The sequence below is a fragment of the Balearica regulorum genome, chromosome 6 (assembly GCF_011004875.1).
Source record: "Balearica regulorum gibbericeps isolate bBalReg1 chromosome 6, bBalReg1.pri, whole genome shotgun sequence".
NCBI lineage: Eukaryota > Metazoa > Chordata > Aves > Gruiformes > Gruidae > Balearica > Balearica regulorum.
In genome coordinates, this window is record NC_046189.1 from 21,216,640 (window position 1) to 21,237,321 (window position 20,682).

A 20,682-nucleotide genomic window follows, 5' to 3' on the forward strand; every position below is an offset into this window, starting at 1 on the left:
TCATAATAATTAATAATTCTTATTACGTATTTGTAACTTTCCATCTCCTGCTTTCCTGTCTTTATAAATTCCTAATATTTTTGCCCAATGCCTATCCCTGGATTGCAAGCTCTTTTGGGCAATCACCACAAGCTATTTAATTTGCCTACACAGCTTAATACACCAATAGCAGTAAAACCTGTGTATTTGTATTCAGCTGTTTGGGGATATCAGCCGTATATCACTTCACAGAAAGACTTCCTAGAGTTTGCTAATCTTCAAGACACTTCCCTGTTAACACATGCATTATACTCTAATTTCAAAGCAGCATTCAGAATTGCTGTTACTCACATTTCCAGCTATTGATAGCAAAAGCCAATATAGTGTACATTAGCTTCCTCTTATGGTGGCATAAAATGAGCAATAATCAAAGGCTCAAATCCAGGTAACACTGATGCTTGGCTAAACTTTCTACAACGTCATTGGAAAACAGATTTTTCACTTCACATTTAAAAGACTTTTGTACTGTTAAAAAAAATAATAAAAATAAAAAGAACAGTTAAGCATTTTGAATTGAAACTAATTTAGAACTATTACAAAGTACTGCATATTTTGTAAGAAAAACCAAATCTGGAACACACGTCTTTGCTGGTAAGTACATGCAAACACATCTTTACACAATTTGTTATAGTTACGTAAGCGGAAAACACGTTCAAGTTGCAAAATCCCACTACTGTCCAGGTACCTGTCATTCTCATTCATACACATTAATTAATATATTCCAAGGATATGAGATCTAATAACGAACTGTGTGTCCTGTCATTCATACAGAGTTGGGCTACCATTTCTGCTCTGAGGATCTCATCATCTGTCATTCCTAGAAGAATAACATTTAAAAAGCCATTAAAGTAACATGATTTTAAAACACACATTCAGCATACATTTGTCATTAAACACAAGTTAAACTTGATACAAATATCAACTAATGATATAGTGCTATAATAATACAGCAAAAAAAGGGCAGAGGGCACACAAATGTTAGGGGACACAACCTCAATCAGAAAAGACAGTATGAAATAAAATTGCTGTCTTTCTGAAAAGATACAGAATCTTCATGTGATCACATACACAAATCAGCCACTTCCATTAAAGCCATTTTTCTCCATTTCTATGTATCATGTCTATTTCTAATTCATAAGGGATTAAAATTCAATAACTGGCAAAAATGAAACCAAGTGTTGAATGCTTTAAGTTACTATATGGCTAATCCGCTTTATGGTAGCTAGTAAATGTTGAATATAAATGAACAGGCATTTACTTACATACAAGTACCCCCAAAGCAGTGATTCTTACCTAAATGTAAACGAAGACTTAACAGAAGGACCAAAAATGTTAAGGCTCCTTCCAACATAGACCTTTCGTGCTCTGAATCGAGGACTGTATTTTGATGCTGTGATGCCATCGTTAACAGATCTACCACCTTAAATCTGCATATCAAAGAGTAAAGACAGAAACATCATTCTCCAATGTGAAATGTACTGATAAACTCAGGATACCATTCACAACAACCCCAAAGGAATACAAAATTAAATGCTTGTAATATGCAGACATATATGAAAACCCTCTTATTTTTAAATTCGGATTTTTATTTACCTACCTATGGAATGTGCTATAGTCATGTCTGCTCCACATGAAAACACCTTTCATTTATGAACATATAAAAGCTAATGCCAATTAATCTGTTTTCAAACCCTGATTTCATTCTATCCAGAAAAGCAGACATCCTTTCAGTATCTTTACTATTGCAGCTCTATTTATTTCTATTTACCTACTTCTTAAGCCTAGTACATCCTGAAAGCTTGCATACAAACATGTGCAAAACTTAAAAAAAACTGAAGATGCCCAGAAAACAAATGTCTGAAGCTTCACGACTCCACGGTAAATCAAAAGCCAATCCTGTATAAAACCAAGGATATACCTTGAGATACCGCTTTTGGCAGATATAAGTGTTAGTTTTGGCTAGGCAGAGTCGTACCACTGAAGATGTACATCAGATAAGCACCTTTTCTCTCACATGGCATAAATTAGTAATCAGCTAGCACAACACTGAACAAAAGCATTCATCTTTTAGCCCTACCTTTCAAAAACGGATGAAATAAAATAATCTGGGTCCAGCCTAGAGGCACAGACCTGTGGAAAGAGAATAAATTCATTTTATTCAGTAGTTTGTAAACAAACGTTGGTTTGACTTCTCAGAAAACGTAACTTACTTGCAACAGATAAATGTCAGGATCAATCATTGAATTGCAGAAATGAGACTGCACATATGTCATGGCCTGTCCTTTAATTTGTAGACCATTTCTAACCCACATATTGCTGTGAATTTCAGAAAGACTTGCCTGTTCAGGGAAAATAAAATAAAAATTTACAAACATTTTAGGGATATTCAGCTATTCAGTTCAACATTAGATGATCAACAATATATTATCACACATATACATACATACACACTACACCTTTATAGAAAAGTATACTTTTTAATACTAATTTACTTCTGGGGAGTGAGGGATGAAAAGGAATCACTGCAAGTTTATGAAATAGATACCATATTTTCATCCGAGACCAAGTGATCTAAGTCAAAGAAGTCATTTATTTATGTATCTATTTATTAAAATATTGAAAAGTACTCCAAAGATGAAGGCATCATGGTTAAAACAAAGTCAGAGCAGTGATTACAAATACTGCTCACTGCCCCTTTACATACAAATAAATACAAATTTGTAAATAAAAATGTTGCGAGGTGCATCCATTCTTGAACTCATTCTCAATTAAAGACACGAAATTTTCAGATTCAGCTTTCTTCTCAACTTGTGCTCCATTGGTAGCTATTCCACGACCATGCAATTCCGTGTTTTCAAAGGGCTGGCTCCTCCTACCCTTTTGAAAGTGCTATAGTGAGTATTATTATCATACTTCTTAGAGTATGATAACTAACGCCACATATTTAATTTTGGAAATAGGATAAACTCTTCTTTTCTTCCTAACTACTCAGCATATTCTAGTTATTATTGTTACATATTGCTAATTTTGATATTCCACAATGAAGACATACTCCCCCTTGTTAAATACTTCTAAATATATTTAGAATGACTAGGGTTAAAAGAATTAGAGAGCAACTTTTTTTGGTTGTATATCTCTACATCTGCATCCAGGTCAGAAGTCTGCCCGTACCTGGATCTGAAGTGGGTGAATCATTAGTTTCATCAGCATCTCCTGATCTGGCAAGATAGTATCCAGATCTAGTTCTTGGCATTTGACAGCCTAGAAACAAAAGCAAGCACACACTGTTCTGAACAATCACATCAACAGGGAATTTTCATCTTCTCTGTGACTAAAACATGTGCTTACCTTACTTAAAAACATGGCAAAGTAACGGTGCAGTGGCAAATGAAAAGTAACTTGGTTGGGAGCTGGCTGAAAGTAAAATAAAGATATTTTAATATCACACATTAAAAAAAGCAAACTACAAATGTCTTTGTCACAGCCACCAAGAACAGTGCATGTCTTCATTTGATGGACTTACTTTCCACTAATCTAGTATTACTTCATTCCCCCACACATTCCAATGATTCAGAAATTTCCCTTATTCAGTCTGCTGTAGTTAATCTCTTGCTAAGCCTCCAGTAGCTAATGACACTCTGAGAGTATTGCTTGCTAAGGTAGGAAAGCTGCTCCCCACTACCATAGCAGAAGAGGACTTCTGTTTTACCATTGCTTCAGCTCTTCATTCACCAGAACAGCAGTATGTCAATGGCTCTGCTTTTAAAACTCATGCAGCTTAAGTTCGCACCAGCAAATCTAAAATCACCAAGACTACAAATAAAGGATCCTAGGACATAACATTCCAACTATTAAATACGAACTCTAATTTCAGCAAGGCAGTAATTTTTCAGTCAGTACCTAGAATGATGATTTAACTTAAGGGCAGGGGGATGTTGTGGGGGGAGGTGTACCGCCTTTGAAGTTTCATCAGATTTTCACAGTACTTCACTTAAATTCAACTAAGGATATTTACCTCATCTACAAAGTTGATAGCATCAAACCAGTCCTGAAGTGCTTCAAGGCAGTATCTGACAACATTTCGTGTGTATTCCTGTGTTTCCTGCAGTAAGAGAAACCAGTGTACTGCACAAGCCAAAACAGTTTTAAGTAAGTGTCATTGTTTTCCTACTACAAATAAAGATAATTATGTCAAGAATATATTTACAGCACATAATTTATGCCCTCATCATACGGAAATTAGTAAGTATTAGGACAGTTTCATTGTTACTTTAAAAGATGATAATTTCAACGGTGAGAATTAAGGTACCTTCAGAACAGTGAGCCAGTCCTAGTGCCTACTGTTGCTTAATTTATTCATTTATTTTTACCAAAAGTTTAGAGATGTAAGCATAAAAAAAAAAAAAGTCTTTCCATGCAATCAAAAGGAATGGCTAATATCCTGTAAGTTTTATCTACCGAAAGGTCCTTACGGTTTGCTAACACAGTGCACCTTATATGCAATGATAACACAATACTGCACAGATTTTAACAATAAGCAAACCTTGTTATGATTATATGATATAACTCTGTAACAATGCCCTAAAACTATAATATATTCCAGATTAAATCATGTTTTTCAAGACTAGAGCTTTGCTCCAGGAGCAAAGCAGTGATGTGCAAGAAAGGAAGACAGGAAGGGAGCTAAACCAAATTGCTCTGTGATGAGCGGAACTTAGAAAGCCTCGCTTCTTAACTGACTTTTCCTTTAATCTTCCCTTCCCCCTAAACACAGACTCCAGACCTGCCTCACACTCTTAGGATATCTATGACACACTTCTCATGCAAAAGCCAGGAGTGCTTTGGCCAGCCAGAAGCCGTGCAAGTGCTGACTGGCTCAGTCAGGCTCCTTTTCTCATCAGGAAATACAACAGCCACACTCCCATCAGCTATGAGATTTCTAAAATTCTTTCAGATTTATTGAGAATGACCAAAGGGCTTAAACATGGGGGTGAAAACATGATTGACATGCCGACAGGCAGAGAGCAAGGAATCATACAGGCCTTAAAAGGCAGACCTTCCCGTCCCTAAGCTAAAAAGAAAGGAATACTTCAAAAAGCCAGAAGTTGTAATTCAGTTTTCGAAAAATAATTTGGACTCATAATTGATATATTCATAATGTATCAGTATAACTTACATCATGGAATGGCTTTTGCAACTGCCTGATTTAAACAGTTTTAAAATTGCGTGGTATGCTCACGCCCATTTTTTTCAGTTCACAGTTCAATTCAGGTATTACTGTCTCATGAAAGCTATTATATAGCTGAATAAGCTAATTTCAAAGATAAATAATTATTTCATTAAAAATAACCAATAAGAAGTTTTTCTGCACGTTAAGTATTCCTGATGGAATTCCATTTTTACTATAATATACTTAATTGATATAATTTACACTCTAGCAAATAGTAGTAACTCTTTGCTCTAGTTAGGAGACCCTGAGATGTCGGAACCTAAGAGGCTTTCACCTCAGGTTGTCAGTAAAGCATCATAGAACTCCATCCCCCATCTAACAAAGCGTCTATTTGCAGACACAATCAACATTACAATCATTAGGGACGACTTATGTATCTCTTTCCCACTGAGCAAAGGCAGAATGACTCAAAGACATTTAACAAGTTCTTCATCAGATTAGAAGTTATTCCATATGTACAGTCATATGACTGTACACATCCCAAACTTGTAGTCCCAGTTCTGGAGACAATAAATTAGGTACAAGCATGAATTCTATACTCACTATACACAGAATCCGAGTTGATCACAGTTTTATATGTTTGGTAGACAAAGACAGCAAAACCCAAGTCTTTTCAAACACAAACCAGACCTTTCAGATTTGAGAACTCTAGAATAAATCATGAATAAAACAAAGAATAACGACAGAGAAATGTTGGTCTTACCCTAACTTTGCAGTGTGACAGAAGACCCCACATTGGCTGGGCACAGGCTTCCAGCTCAGCAGCAAAGGCAGCATAGTATGTCTGCGATTCAAACTCCACATGCTCATTTAATTCTCGTTTATTTAAATTCATACCTTCAAAGATTTAAGCAGAGTTATACAACCAAATATTTAATTTGGGCTAACTGGAATGCAGTATTTTTAGTGCTGTGCATTCACACACCTATTCAAGCAAAAAACCCACAAAGTGTAACAATCTATCTTATCCAGCAGCAAAATAATAGATAAAATATAAGAATAAGCATCAAAGTTTGAACAGATATAGACCAGGAAAGAACAATAGCTCTAGATTGGCTAGTAACTGCAGTCCTTGCTGTTCAGGTGACATTAACATGGACAGCAGCCCTTCTACTTTGAACCTCACTTAATCATTGAAAACATTTGGATGGAAAATGGTCCTTTTTTTAGGCAGAAAATTTATGAGTATTGAAAGTTCATGATTTTAAAATACTTTTTAAATAATAAAAAAGTTTCTGCACAGCAACACTTAGAAAAAGATTTATCAGATTAATTTACCCAGTATTGAAATTCAGAACTTTCCCAGTAAAACCCTTCTAGCACAAGTTATGATTTGTAATTTAAGTACAACTTGAGAATTCTGACACCAATCTCAGTCAAGCGTGATGCAATTGCTATTTAACTAGTCCACACAAGACAAAGGTCCATTAGATCATTTCCAAATCTACCTGTTTTCTACAATATACTGTTCCCTTCCAGGAATACAGACTCATCAGAATACTAATGAATTAAATATTTACATACAGCAGCGTAAGGATTTTGCTACTGCGAACATTAAGCTATCTTGACATCCTTGGATTAGTACCAATTATAAAAGTCACATACCTTGAAAGAATGATACAAAATTCATCCACGTTACCAAAAGACCATGATCTTCCAAAAATTTCTTTGCCACACTTTGGTGTGAAAGTATGTTTATAAAATCACTAACCAGGGGCCAGTAAGTATTATTCTTCAGTAGTGCTTCCCCACAATTCACGACAACATGTAAACTATTTTCTTCATCTAGATTTAAAAAAGAAAAAAAAGAAAAAAGTAATACTTTTTATTTCTTCTTGTTGTAATTTTTAAATAAAATTACAAGATAATGCAAAAATAAAAATTAGGATTTACTGTTAACATTGCGATCACACACAGAGAGAACTGCACAGAAGATGAATGGTTATTTTGTGGTACCTGAGGCTGTTTTCTCATCATGGACTTACCAACATAGATACATACATTCCACTCAGTAAGAGACACACATACTTTTAACAATATTGCAACCTTTGAAAAGCAGTGCATTAGTAAAGCCATCACAGCTATGCCTTTTTTGAATACTATCAAGAAGTACAAAAAGACCAAACAATACAATTTCTATTATGAACATCTGAAATCCATTCTGATTTTGATACACTTTGAGCAAGCAAGCTACCTTACAGCATGCAAACAGGAATCTGGTGATCAAAACCTACACTGGCATGTTGAGTCTGAGGAGGACAGCAGAGAAAAACATTTCTACTCTCAATCTGGGACAGAGAAAGGGTTTATGCAGCCTTCCTGAGACTAGGGCAGGAGAAGGCTCACAAAAAAAGGGGAGAAGAAATGGGGTAGGTGGGTGGTGTGTGGGTGGGGCAAGAACAGGATGTTAGAAGTACATCCTCTACAGCTGTCAAATTTCTATTTGATTTTTTTTAATTTGATTTTCATCAGAGCAACCCCTGGAAAGACCAGAAGGTAAACAGGATTGGTTCTGGATTCACAGTCCAAGGGAAATAACTTCCAGTACCCATCTGTCAGTTGCTATTCTATTTCAAGCAAACAGAAGAAAGAAAATCTTGCATCTGATGCTCAGCCTTGGGGATGGCTCTCGTCCAGTTCAAATGCACTGAAGAACCCTTGTAGTTACCCTTTACATAGTGAAAGGGTCATAAGCACTGTGGCACAGCCACAGTTAAAAGGACACTGTTATTAAGAGACTCCAGTCTCCAGCTGATGAGGCACATCTGTATCTGGAGTGGTTCCCTTTGGTTTATACGTAAGCTTTTTTTCTCCCCTTTGTTGTAACTACTGAAGAAAATACTTTTTTTCTTCTTACTCTGAGGTTGTTTATTTTGTTAGTTTATTGGTATCAGGAGAAAAAAAATTACTCTGTTGTCTGTTACGTCAACAGGTTTTCTAACTTGAAGTCATATAATATTTTGATTTTGACAAGTTTTACTTCCCAAGAACACAAGACAGTCAGAAAAACAAATCAAATTTCATCCTGAAAAATATGCTGCTTGAGTTGCACACAACTATGAACATATACCTTATTGTTACCATAAGGTAATATAGAGCTCCATTTCTTAAGACTGACTCCTATCTATTACCCTGAAGCACTGGAAGGAAGAGGAAGCCAGAAGTGCTCTGCAAAGCTTGTCAAACTTCTCTGCCACAGTTGATCAAATACTCTTTAATCTCTCTCATTATCTGGTACATCTGTGAAGAAAGGAAACTAGGTCTTGTTGCTCAGCTGCCTGGTTCCCATGTGCTCACACAGCCCATGCAAGAACAGGGTAACATCTCAGCTGGCTCTGCCTGAACCGCTGAAGGGCTTTGCAAAGAACCAACAGTTAGTTCTATGTTGCTGATTCTCTGCCCCAGTACAGATTAGACAAATCCAGAGTTACTTCAAATAGGCAATGGCACTGCCTCTTATTCAGAGTACTCTACAAGCCAGGGTTAATGTAAGGTCAGTGAAAGAGGTTTGTTATTTTTAAAGGATGAACCATTACCAAAACCTTTTCCTTGGGGTATAAATTCTTCTCCCATGAAAAGTTCAGTAGGCTAAAAGTGCTGATAGAGAGGTAAAGTGTCTCTAAAAGCATAGGGACATAAATCTTCCTAGGGAGCCAGTTTTATCACCTGCATCTCTATTTCTTTTCCTCATCCTTTCACACCACACGTGAGAGAGGTAAGTTGAACTAGTAACACTGTTGAAGCTGGTATCAACACAGTTCCTAGGTCAACTGTTTCACGAACACAGTTTGTCCCTTGGCATCCACAAATACCCTTAAAATGAACTCTATACTTTCAAGAGATGTCAGCTGTCCAAATGACAGTTAGGATCTGTGAGCAATACAATGCAAACTAAACATGCCTTAGCAGATACAATCCCAGCTCCATGTTCTTCTTGCTCCTCTCCAACATGTTTTCTCCATCTATCCTTGGCTGGCTTTGTAAACTTTGTCTCATTCAGATACTAAGTGACCTACTTGGTTAAGAATTCTGTTTGTGCAGCTAGAGCAATTTATCTCAGCAGCACAGACTGAACTAAACACAAGATACAAGGCCACAGAACTGCAAAAGAACACCAATGAGACTATAAGAGGGGAAAAAACCGTAGTATTTTATTAAAATTTTTCTGTCGATTTACAGTATGCCCAACCCCTCAAATACAAAGCAGTGAGGAGGAAATGTTGCGAAAACACTGAAAAGCACCAGACAGATTCTATGATGGAGTCTTAGCTAGGACAAATCACTGGTGCTGGGGAAAGGAAAGAGGTCACTTCATGTCTTGGGATAGCTGCTCCAGGAGTAAGTCTTTTCTCACAAATCTACGACAAATACATCTGACATTATTTAACTTACCAGCTCCAGCATACATAATTAATTACCAGGAAGTTTCTTCAGAGAATATCTAATCAGTCACAGCCTTTTTGTTTGGCTGCAAATTCTGATCCATTACAGAACCTTACCACCATGCTAACAATATCCCATACTGACCAACAAGTAAAACTCAGAAGATGCTTATAAGTAGTTTTAAGTGACATTCTACCAATATGGCATTACCTTAGCCGAAATCACTTGATATGCAAACTGTTAAAGAGAAAGATTCAACCTTTCTCTTTGAATACTGTAAGGCGATCTATGTATGGCAACAGCAAAATTTCTCATGTTGAAGTGCAGCTGAATGAGGGCACTCTTCATAGCTAGATGACTGCGGATTTCCCATTTCAGAACAGTCATTCTGTATTAGGCTATACATAGAGTAGACTCAGAAACAAAGGATACTTCAGGCAAGAAAAATTAGAATTTCATGCTGATGGTACTTATTCGGCAGCAGCAGCCAGCCTAGCTAGAGAATATTTTCAAATTCAAACTAGGATAAAGAGGGCTGAGAGGTCTGCGGTCTGTTAGGCACATGAAAGTGTGAAAACCAGAAGTCAGCAAGATTCGCTGTACTACCATTTTCAAATAAGGACAGGTAAGACAAGGAGGGTAGAAATAGGGCAGCTGTTTTCACTAAAAAAGTTACACCACTTCAAATTGCCACTCTGTCAGCCAAAAGCTTGATCAATTATATTTACGAAGTATTAAATAATTTTCCTCTAGTTATCTCGTTTTATTAAGGCAATCACAGGTGAGAAAAATTAAAACAATTTTAAATACTTCAAATATCTTGTGAAATACTTGAAAATATTTTTAATTTAACAAAGGTCTCAATTTGCATATATAATGTCTCATTCAAATAAGTTTCACAAATAATGTTTATGCACTTTACCCAACAAATGAAGTACCTGCAAGATAACACTCTGTATTCTAAACTATGTAACATTCCTACAAAAGAAAACCCTAGAAACCATCGGATAAACCATCAGTATCACTCTTGACAACTATCTTTACATTTCTAAGAAATTTTGAGACTCAGCCTCTACCATATATTGCTAGATCCTGTGCATTTTTAGTAATGGGTTGAGAGGTGGATTGACTACCAAAGAGATTAAATTTCCTTGATAATCAATTTATTATCCATGGAAACAAGCAAGCAAGCAAACAAATCAACTTACCTTGCAATTCACTTTTAATAAGGCAGCTTTCCATCATATATAACAGAACAGTGACCATAATGTCCAGTAGCTGACATTCTTCTGTTACTTGGCGTGCTAGTTCTTCATTGCTGAACAACTGAACACTGATATGCACAATCCTATTAGACATTGTGTCTGATTCATGGCTTTTCTTCAGTGTTTTCATAATAAAAGCATAATGCTGAACAAAAGTTTTGGTAAAAGCAATCTGCAAATTATAAAGAAATTTTAACGTTAACAAGCACCATACAAAAATTATAGCTTGCTTTCATTATAAAATATTCCTTTACAAAAGTACATTCAACATATCCTAGGAAACACTAGTTGCCATGATAAACCAAAACTGATGGTCTAACTATCCCATGTCTAGTTTCTAGAAACAGTTCACATGAAAAGACTTCTCTATAGAGAGGGGTAACATGCCTCCAATCTTATTACCTTATCCCAAAATCTAATCTTCTCATTCTATACTTTCCACACTAAAAAGAAAAAAATAACCCAGAAATGTTGAAACAAGGAATATAAGGTCTTGGCACACCTGTGAAAGTAGTGAAGTTCTAATAATTTATCGTAAATTTTTTACATCCTAAAACAGAGACTAATGTCCCAGAATCGTACACTATGCACAATAAGATTAGTGGTGCCTAATAAAGCTGCCTTAGCTTATCAATTGCACTTGTCTACCCATGGAGTAAGGTTTTCATTCATCTGTCAAGGATGACATTTCAACGCTGAATTTCATCTGCTATCATAACATCCTTTTTTTTTTTTCATAAATCTTTAGCACTTTCTCCTCAATAATTAAAGTCATTAGCAAGCTTTGCACACAACTGTTTGGCTGTTTTTTTAAACCAGATCAGTATTTAAACATATTGATACATACACATATGAATCTTAATACAATTTCTTGTCCCATTCCATTAGTCTCAAATTGTATTGTAAACCAACCTTCTGCACTGCATGTACATGTACGCATATCTGCCAGCTTTGAAATCACTTCTTGGTACTTTAAATTCTGAATTAACACCATCTGGACTTGCTTGGCTTAATAAGAAGAGATAATACAAGCTGTGTAGTGATGAAAATTTTCAGCTCAAAATCTGAAATCCCCTGTCTATTCCTTCTGGAAGCATTAATCTTTCATAAGCATAAAATTCAAGATTTTAAAACCACCCTCAGGCAGCTCTGTTTTCACCAGACTGTATACAAATCACTACTTCATTTTACCCGCCTCAGACTCAGTGCTCCCATGTTTTCATTATGGCACTACCATATTATTCTCATTTAGAAAATATTTCCAAAAATATCATGATGCCCTAGCTCTGCTGTTGGGCACAAAGACTGCTTCTTCCAGCAGCTATCCTCAAAGCTAAAGTTGCTCATGCAAAAAAAATGGACCAGGGGAGGGATGGGGACGTCACTGCAGGAAACATTACAACAATGCTTAACTTGCCTTCCTTTAGCTGGTCCACAATGATGGAAACTTGTATAATAAGTGAAAGTGTCTTCTACATACAGCACCCAGCACAATGGTAACTGTTTTCAGCTAAAGCCTTTTCGGAAGAATGTATTCACAATGCTTGCTCAGAGTTAATACAATATCATTCTGGTATTCCAAGGTAGAACAACCTATCATATAATTTCCTTTAAATTAAAGCTGGATACAACTTTAAGCACTGGCAACAAAACTTATAACAAACATCAAGATGTTCACACTATTAATATTAAGCCTCAGACACAAATGACACACCTGATATTTAAAGAAGTTAGTATATTAATGCTTCTAGTAAAAAAGTATACTTTATATATTACTACTTCACATTGTATTATGTTGAAATAGGATTCTCAGGTTCTGCGACGAAGGAACTAGGTTTTACTTGTTTTACACAGCACTCAATCCAAGTTGATTGCAAAAACATGGTCCTCCTCAAAGGACAGATTTTGATTTGTTATTTATTTTTAAATCAGCACGCAGCAAAATTTTTTGTGCCTCATCTACAAAAATGAATTTCTGAAAGTACTGTAGATTCGCTATCAAGACAGTATAATGATAGAGATTCTATAATATACTTAAATGAAGACCAGACAGAAGCTTTACTCCTACATTCACTTGGAAGGTAAACAAACATACACAACCCTTCCAATTTTGAAAAGAAGAAACTAAACTCATTGCCAGAAGTTAAAATGCTGAAATACTGCGGTAAACTGCAGTTCGTATATAAAAACAGCCATAGTAGGTCAAATCAGTCCATCCAACTCAGTATCCTGTCTTTGAGTGGCCAAAGCTGTATACACAGCTACAGAAAAAAATATAGAATGGAGCAAAAATGCAGATACTGACATATCTTTCCAAATACTTACTCAGCTCCGACCACTTGTAAGAAGTGGCTTCCTAAGACAGACATGTTTTCTGTATATTTAATTACCTTCACTGACTTACTCTCTACACTCTTGTGCGGCTTCTAAATGTCTAGCCTATGCAAAAATGAAGTTAATTTTTTCATCTGACCTTTCCTCTTGGTGGCCACTCAACAATCCCAGAACTTTTAGGAGCCTAAAATCAACCCCATGTTTCAGTTAGAATTTGCATCTCCCATGTTTATGTTTTCAATACAAAGACAGTTCTGCCAGCTGAAAGTGTGCTAAAACTATGTTTCCAGTAGAAAAACTGTTCTACAGAGTTTGTATAAGAGCATATCCAAGGGTTAGTAAAGTCTTTTTGCTGTAATAACTGCCTCAATGTTCACTATGGGAGGTGGCTGATGAGGCATAGCATTTCTGATAATTATGTTTCCGATTCATTATTTCTACCAGCTGCTTTTGCATTTCTCTACTTCCAGTATTCCAGATTTCAGCAAGGCTCTGCTTTTGGAGTCTTCCATCAGCTTCCTGTTTATTGCTAACCCCTTCTTTGCCTTCTCCTTGGTCACATGAAGGTCAGTCCTCTTTCTCTAGCCTTTTGTTTTTCTTCTTGCAGAAACCTTGTCCACACCGTAACACCTCTAATTTCTTGCAAGCTCCAGTAAATTTATCTTCCGTTTTCTTTTTCTTCACTTGTAAGTCTTCCAAGCTTCAAATGTCAGGAAGTGCTGGAAGGGATGCCTCAGGCACAAATCCTGTAAGGCAAAGACCACACTTTGTTGTGCTGTCTCTCTCATATGCAAAAGCAGGGGGTGTGGGGAGAGCTAGTTAATCCCAGGTTTTAGCCCACCCCTCTCAACACATCTTTTCGATACTGGGAAATCCTAAAAGGGAAGTTTGTGTTCCTATTTAAAAATAAATCTGTGCGATAGAGAGCTGGTGGCTCACTGACCATTGCACAGGGCATGGTGGATTCAGTCAGCTCTACTACTTGTATGCTGGAGATCAGAGATTTCAACAATTTCAGCACACACACATAGCCAGCTCTGTGCTCTGCATCTGGCTAGCTTGCTCAGTTTATCAGAAAACCATCCTAGCAGAATTCTACTGATTTAATGAGCTAATCAGCTCAAAGAATCAGACAAATTGCACAACAGCAGAGACAGAAAAAAATAAGACAGTACATGTGGTGTAGATGGGATGGGAGAAAATAGCAGAAAGCTGAGAGATCACTTGGTACAGTTTATATCCCTACAGGTGTTCCAACATGTTTGAGAATGCAACATGATTACAGAGCAAACAAGCTTTTCCTTCATAAAAGCAAATGGAAGCTTGAAAGATAAAAGATTCTTGTAATTCGTCCCAAAGTAGTATGGTCTCTCTGTACACATGTAAAAGGCAGAGCCACTCCTTGTAAATTAGCCACAATCCTCATAGACATGTTTAAAATTCATGCATCATTGACACAGTTTTGCAACAAAGCACAGGTATCTTGGGAATAAACAATATTACTGCCTCTCTAGTATTGCTGTGTGATACACTTCCTGCTCTGAGTTTCCTTACTACTGAAAAATACATTTTAGACAATCACAGCAATTACAATAAACCCAGATTCTAAAAGATTTCTAATACTTTGGATTTGTGCTAGTAATGAAGTTTGTACACAGGAATTAATTGTTTCATCAAACACAATATGAAATTGGTAACAAAACCAAAAAAAGGAACGTTTCAAAAATCTGAACATACAGTATTGGTTGGTGGAAAATGGACTATTTCCAGATAAACGTGGCAGACAGTAGAGAACCCAAATATACCATGGTCTCCATTCTGAGTACATAGTGAAGAAAAACTATGAACACAGTGAAGAAAGCCACTGAAGACAGTGGCTTGTTGTCAAAGGAAAAAAGATCCCATGATCATTAAAAGCTGTTATTACATGGTATAGTAAAAAGGTAAACATAGCAACACTTACCAGATTCCTCCACATGCTGCTAGCAGTTGGATGTTTCCACAGGCAGGAGTTTAGCTGGCAATGGATCAGCAGAACTGATGCCCATGTGGGTCTCCAAATATCAAAAAGAATTCAGACTTCATGGCAAGGGATCATCAGTCAAGAAGTCCTCATGTATTAGCTGAATCCTAGATCAAGATGAATCTATGCTGGTGTCCCAAATCAAAATGCTGTCTTGACAGAGACAGAGCATTGCAGAAGGCCCATATCTTATCTTTTTCTTCCTTTCAAGTTATCTTCATATCCTTTGCTTTGATACAGCAAGGTTTTAAGGGAGCACAAATACAGGGCTGTCCCATTGTAGAGAGACATTTTTGAAGAAATCTGCATGCCTGGACTTCAGGATCTCTTGATCTGTGCCTCCCAGCAGGGATTGAGAACGTCCAAAATATTTGCATGGCTCAAAGGTATGACATGACATGATCAGAGCAAAATGTTAAGCTTGATTGCTACGAGCACTTGGTCTTGGGAACACATAGAGCAAACAACCAAACCTGGCTGCACACCAAGATTTAAAACAGGAAGATGACATCGAGTCTCCATGATTCCACGCCAGGAGACACTTGGTATGGACAACTGCAAAACTCTGTAAGGAAACACCTGGAAAGCTGCCAAAATCACCTAGGGCATAGCTGCAGCAAGAACACTCACACTGTAATGGCCTATATGGAGAAACCACTGGAATGAAGGCACTGCAATTATTTACCAGTCATACCACACTACAGAATCATTTAGTGCTGATCCAAATCTTTTAACTGATAAAAATCCAACTTACAAAGTAAAATAAACCAAAACAAAACCCAACACATGCAAATATGCACTAACAGCCAAAAAGGAAAAAGACAAACCATGAGAACAAAATTAATACTGCACTCCAAATTTATCTTGTTTTGTCCACATCTCTCCAAATACTATACACTTTAGATCTTCTAACAAAATACTCAAAGATCTGCATTATTTTACTGATTATTATTCAAATATAAACATACATGGTCTCATGCAAGGCATAATACACACTAAGTATGTGAATAAGAAAAGCCATTTATGTTTAATGAAGAAAGGCAAGTACCTTATAATCTTGATCTGGCAGCATGTTGAGTAAGAAAGTTACCATCTTCTGTGGAAACTCGTATTTTATTGTCCAAAATAATAATTCTTCTAGAAAACATTTATGCTTCAAAACATCCATGATAGATTGATCTGCATAAAAGGTTGGAGGAGAGGATGTGTGATGTAATAATTATTAAAACTAAAAACAATGATAGTCCAGTTGCTTTCTCTTATATAAAATGCAGTAACAAAAACTTAAGAACATCTCCGTGCGCTCTGTAAATACTTTTTTTAAAAAAACACTAGGAAAATGAACACAGCCAACACTGCACAGTGTCAGAGTCTGTAACAATAAAAAGGACTTCCCAAAGTAGTCAATGAAAGTTTTCAGTACAATTCTACCACACAAAGTCCAGTCTTCATTGATTGCATTGAATCATTATCACCTTACTGTAATAGCTCCCTGATTGTAATGAATCACAGCAATTTGCAAAACATTTAGACAGCCATTTAAACGAGGGAAACTGTTAGTGAAGACTACTACTCAGCTGAAGTTAAAATAGCAAACAACAAAATACAATCTATGATTAAGTGATGAGTTCTATCACCTAAACCCACTTATGTTCTGGTTACAAAGCTCTAAACAAGCCAAATAGAAGCAATAATGTATTAGTTATTCTTATTTTTAAAGCAATATACCTACTGATTGACCAACCAAAGAGTTTTTGGTTGGATGGTTGGTTGAGGTTTTTAATATAAGAATTACCATAATCAGGCACTAGCTCCTGATGGTTCCAGAAGACACAGTCTCATCTTTCCCCATTCAACTCCTGGCCATTCACCCTGCCCGCTTACACATGCTGACAGTACATCCCTGTGGGGTACCTACATAGGAATCAAGTCATCTTTCTATTCTGTCAGCTGCGTTTTCAAGCAGATCAGTTTCCCGATCGCAAACCTGCACAAACTGACCTCTGCTAGAATAAACTGTTCATGGAGCTATGGCTTGGCACAGCATAAATCATATTAACTCCATTTTTAAAACAGACTGAAATATAAAGACTTTTTATCATCCTACTTCAAGATGTTGATTATTTATTATTTAAAACTACAGCTGGTATTGTTCACTCCCATAACACACAAGGACTAAAGAAAATAATGATAAAGCTCCTTTGTACCTAGAAATTGACTAGACCTGAGAATATACACACACACTCAAAATCCCAGATTCCAGTGGGACTGTACAAAGTGCTCCCATCAGTACAGATTCAAAAACACTTAAGCTGAATATTATCTGGCCCTGAAGACTCACCTTCACTTAAGTATGACAGCTTTAGGGACTGTACTGGATAGCTTCAAGCCTATCCTAAGCAGGATACCCATTTGTGCTTTTCCTAAACAGGAATTACCTCCATTTTCCACCATTATCAAAAGTCAAGAGTTCCCCAGTCACGTGACCAATCAGTCCAAAACATCTCAGGAATTGCAAAAGATAATGAGAAATAATGAATAATTTAAATTTTAGGGATCTCCTCAAGACTCCAGCAAGCCACACAAAGACAAGAATATGTTTTATTCAATATATTCTACAAGCATTGAAATAAAAAAATAATCTTCACAGAATCATGAAAGATATTTTAACATTACAATATTTTGTAAAGCATTACACATCACCTACTGCAGCAAACATATGATGATCATTTATGTTCTCTTCCTTGTCTCTTGTTAAGAAATTGCGTATGTGATTTTACTGCTGTGAAAGCTCAGTAGCCATGCAGACTGAAGTCCTCTGTCCACAGAACACACAGCACGGATTTAGGTACATGCCAAATGCCTCTGAGTGAGAACACCATGCATGGATACAAGTGACACAACACCTTATCTGCCTTATCTGATGTGCAGCTTTCTCTGACACATATCACAGTTGAACAGTGCATATCAAATTCTTTACACAGCAGTTTCGGGTGGGGATGGAAGAATATATATCCACTTATACCTGCTACAGAATTTAAGTAGGCAGAATGCTCTTACCCAACTTGGAAAATTTGTCAAGAATACTGGGACTAATGTTCCCACTCTTCTTAAAAGCACCACTTGATTTTAAATTTCTTTCAACAAAGAAAAAAAAAAGATATAGTGTCTGTGGGTTTAAAAGTGTCTTAAACGTCAGGTATTTAAGATGAATGCAGGTTTTAAAACAGTAAAAAAAATTCTCTCAATACTCAGTCCCATACCTGTATCAGTGAACCTCAGCATAAAACCTATATATTCTTTAAAGAAACCTTTTTATCTTTCCTAGTGCTACAAAAGACCCCATACACTGTTGGGAACATCTCTCTGGAATATGATTCTTAGCATTCCAAGATATCCCCAGTATATAAATAACACTCCATGAAGACAGTACCACTAAAGACCTAGGATGGGACAGGGAGTCTGCTCATATGGAAAAGGTAAATCTGTTTTTATTCAATACTCAGTTTTCTAAAATTTTCTTTTCATACTCTTATTTTATACCCTATTGGACATAAAATATGAATACTGAAAACTTCAGAAAACTATTCAATATTTAATAAAAACAGATACTTACCCTTCCCCCATTGGCAGACTCCCTCCTCTGGGGCTGATATTAGGAGCTATCAACATCAGGAGCACAGTCCATGTTGGGATGCCTCAGAGGGGGAAGACTACAATCCTGGGGGGAAATGAAATGTTGAATTAAAGTATCACTTTTCCTGACATGTCACTGCTGATACTGGTTTTCAGATCTGGTAGCTTCTCAACCTGAGCTTCCTCCCTGCCTATTTCCCATAATCATTATTATGCATCAGAAAAAACAGCATTTTTTCTTGCATTACGTGACTCTAACTTATCTTTTAGACAAGCTAAGAGCCTCTAAAATTCAAGTAAGAAAGAGAGCTTTCCTTGGATGTCTCTAAGTTTCCTGCATTTCTCCAAAACTACCACCTCTTCCACGTTATTATTTTCTGCCACAATCTTTCACACACCATTTCTAAGATCACCTCTTAACACTGCCATTGCCAAAATACTTAGTGATCTGCTTTTCCAGCTTCCCAATATTTTCCTTCAATCTGAAACCACTAGAAACAATCAATCTTACTTTCCCATACTCCTCACAACACCTTTGTACCTTTTTACTGACTTCATGAACCCTTGCGTTTCAAATTCAAATTCCAAACGTTCACTCCAAAGCCTTTCCAGAAATTTTATTCCAACTTTCACCACTTTTTTTTCACCCAAATGTTCTCTTCTCAGGACTTGCAATTTCTTTGTGCTTCCTATGTCAGTCTCCTCATAGTCATATTAAAAAAAACCAATAACAAAAGGTGTTCTTTATTTAATAATAAGAGTTTAAATGTTATTATTTAAGCACTTTTTAGCACAAAAACATATCAAGGACAAACACAGGATAGGGCTAGCTTGTCTCTAGCCTATGTTCATTCTTAAATTAAAACTTGCACTGATCTCAATGTGAGTGCTGCTCATGTAGGACTAGAAATTGCACAGAGAACCAATTTCAATCTAAAATAATGGAGTGGTTTCAAAGGAGACTTCATTCAAGTATTTTTTCTTAAACATTACTACAACAGTACAGAAAGACCAACCAGAACCAGAGAGAACCACTATTGCCTGGCTGAGAACACAATCACACTGTACAATAGCATAATGAAAAAAAAATTAAGAACAAATACATCAAAAACTTGTTTGCCAAGCTGTATTGCAACCTTGCCAGCCACATAGTGAAAATGGAATGAATTTTTAGAGGTCAGCTTATGGCATGAAGGTGACAAAATGACTGGTCAAACAGAGTCCCAGACAGTGGTACTCACTCAAGGGAAATGAAAGTTGCCACTTACCACAATTACACTTGCTATTCTTTTTTTAGACTTTGCTGTGTTTAATACCTGGCACATGCAGCACTGCAGTGCTGGGGAAGTAAATGAATATCCCTAGATAATTTTTAAGATAGACATAAAGCGAATATGATAAACTGAGATCAGTACTTTATAAATACCTTTGGTGGTGCTGCTTAGTTTCACCCTCTTGCGCTTGCCCACACCTTGGCTACCATCCTGGTCCTCCTAGGGTAGGGGAAGAGTTTAAAAAATTGATAATCGTATATTTAGAATTTTATTGCCAAGAGACGGTATTCTGGTTTAACTATCAAGATAAAACAGAAAAGCCCTGAATATACTTTCTTACCAGAAAAATACTTTTGCTCTTTACAGGAACCATGAACTCCGTGCAACTCATTAGAAAAAACACAATTTTTTAAATTGCCTTTTTCCCCCCCACAGGCAGCATTATAATCTGCAAGTTCAGACATCTTTGTCTATTTAATTAATTTTGTAAGGTCACCT

At 36.5% G+C, this 20,682-nt stretch overlaps 1 protein-coding gene across 2 annotated transcripts in view; it reads right to left on the minus strand.

Annotated features, from left to right (window-relative positions):
* Positions 1-20,682, minus strand: part of UBR3 (ubiquitin protein ligase E3 component n-recognin 3) — a 114,973-nt gene that overhangs the window by 71,866 nt on the left and 22,425 nt on the right. For both annotated transcript variants that reach the window (XM_075756699.1, XM_075756700.1), the window contains exons 6-17: positions 20,337-20,403; positions 16,323-16,453; positions 10,861-11,089; positions 6,875-7,054; positions 5,973-6,106; positions 4,055-4,141; positions 3,388-3,453; positions 3,211-3,300; positions 2,250-2,378; positions 2,117-2,169; positions 1,333-1,466; positions 771-856 (exon numbers count right to left, since the gene is read on the minus strand). In XM_075756699.1, the coding sequence (XP_075612814.1) occupies positions 771-856; positions 1,333-1,466; positions 2,117-2,169; positions 2,250-2,378; positions 3,211-3,300; positions 3,388-3,453; positions 4,055-4,141; positions 5,973-6,106; positions 6,875-7,054; positions 10,861-11,089; positions 16,323-16,453; positions 20,337-20,403 (1,386 nt within the window). The remainder of the gene's footprint in view (positions 1-770; positions 857-1,332; positions 1,467-2,116; positions 2,170-2,249; positions 2,379-3,210; positions 3,301-3,387; positions 3,454-4,054; positions 4,142-5,972; positions 6,107-6,874; positions 7,055-10,860; positions 11,090-16,322; positions 16,454-20,336; positions 20,404-20,682) is intronic.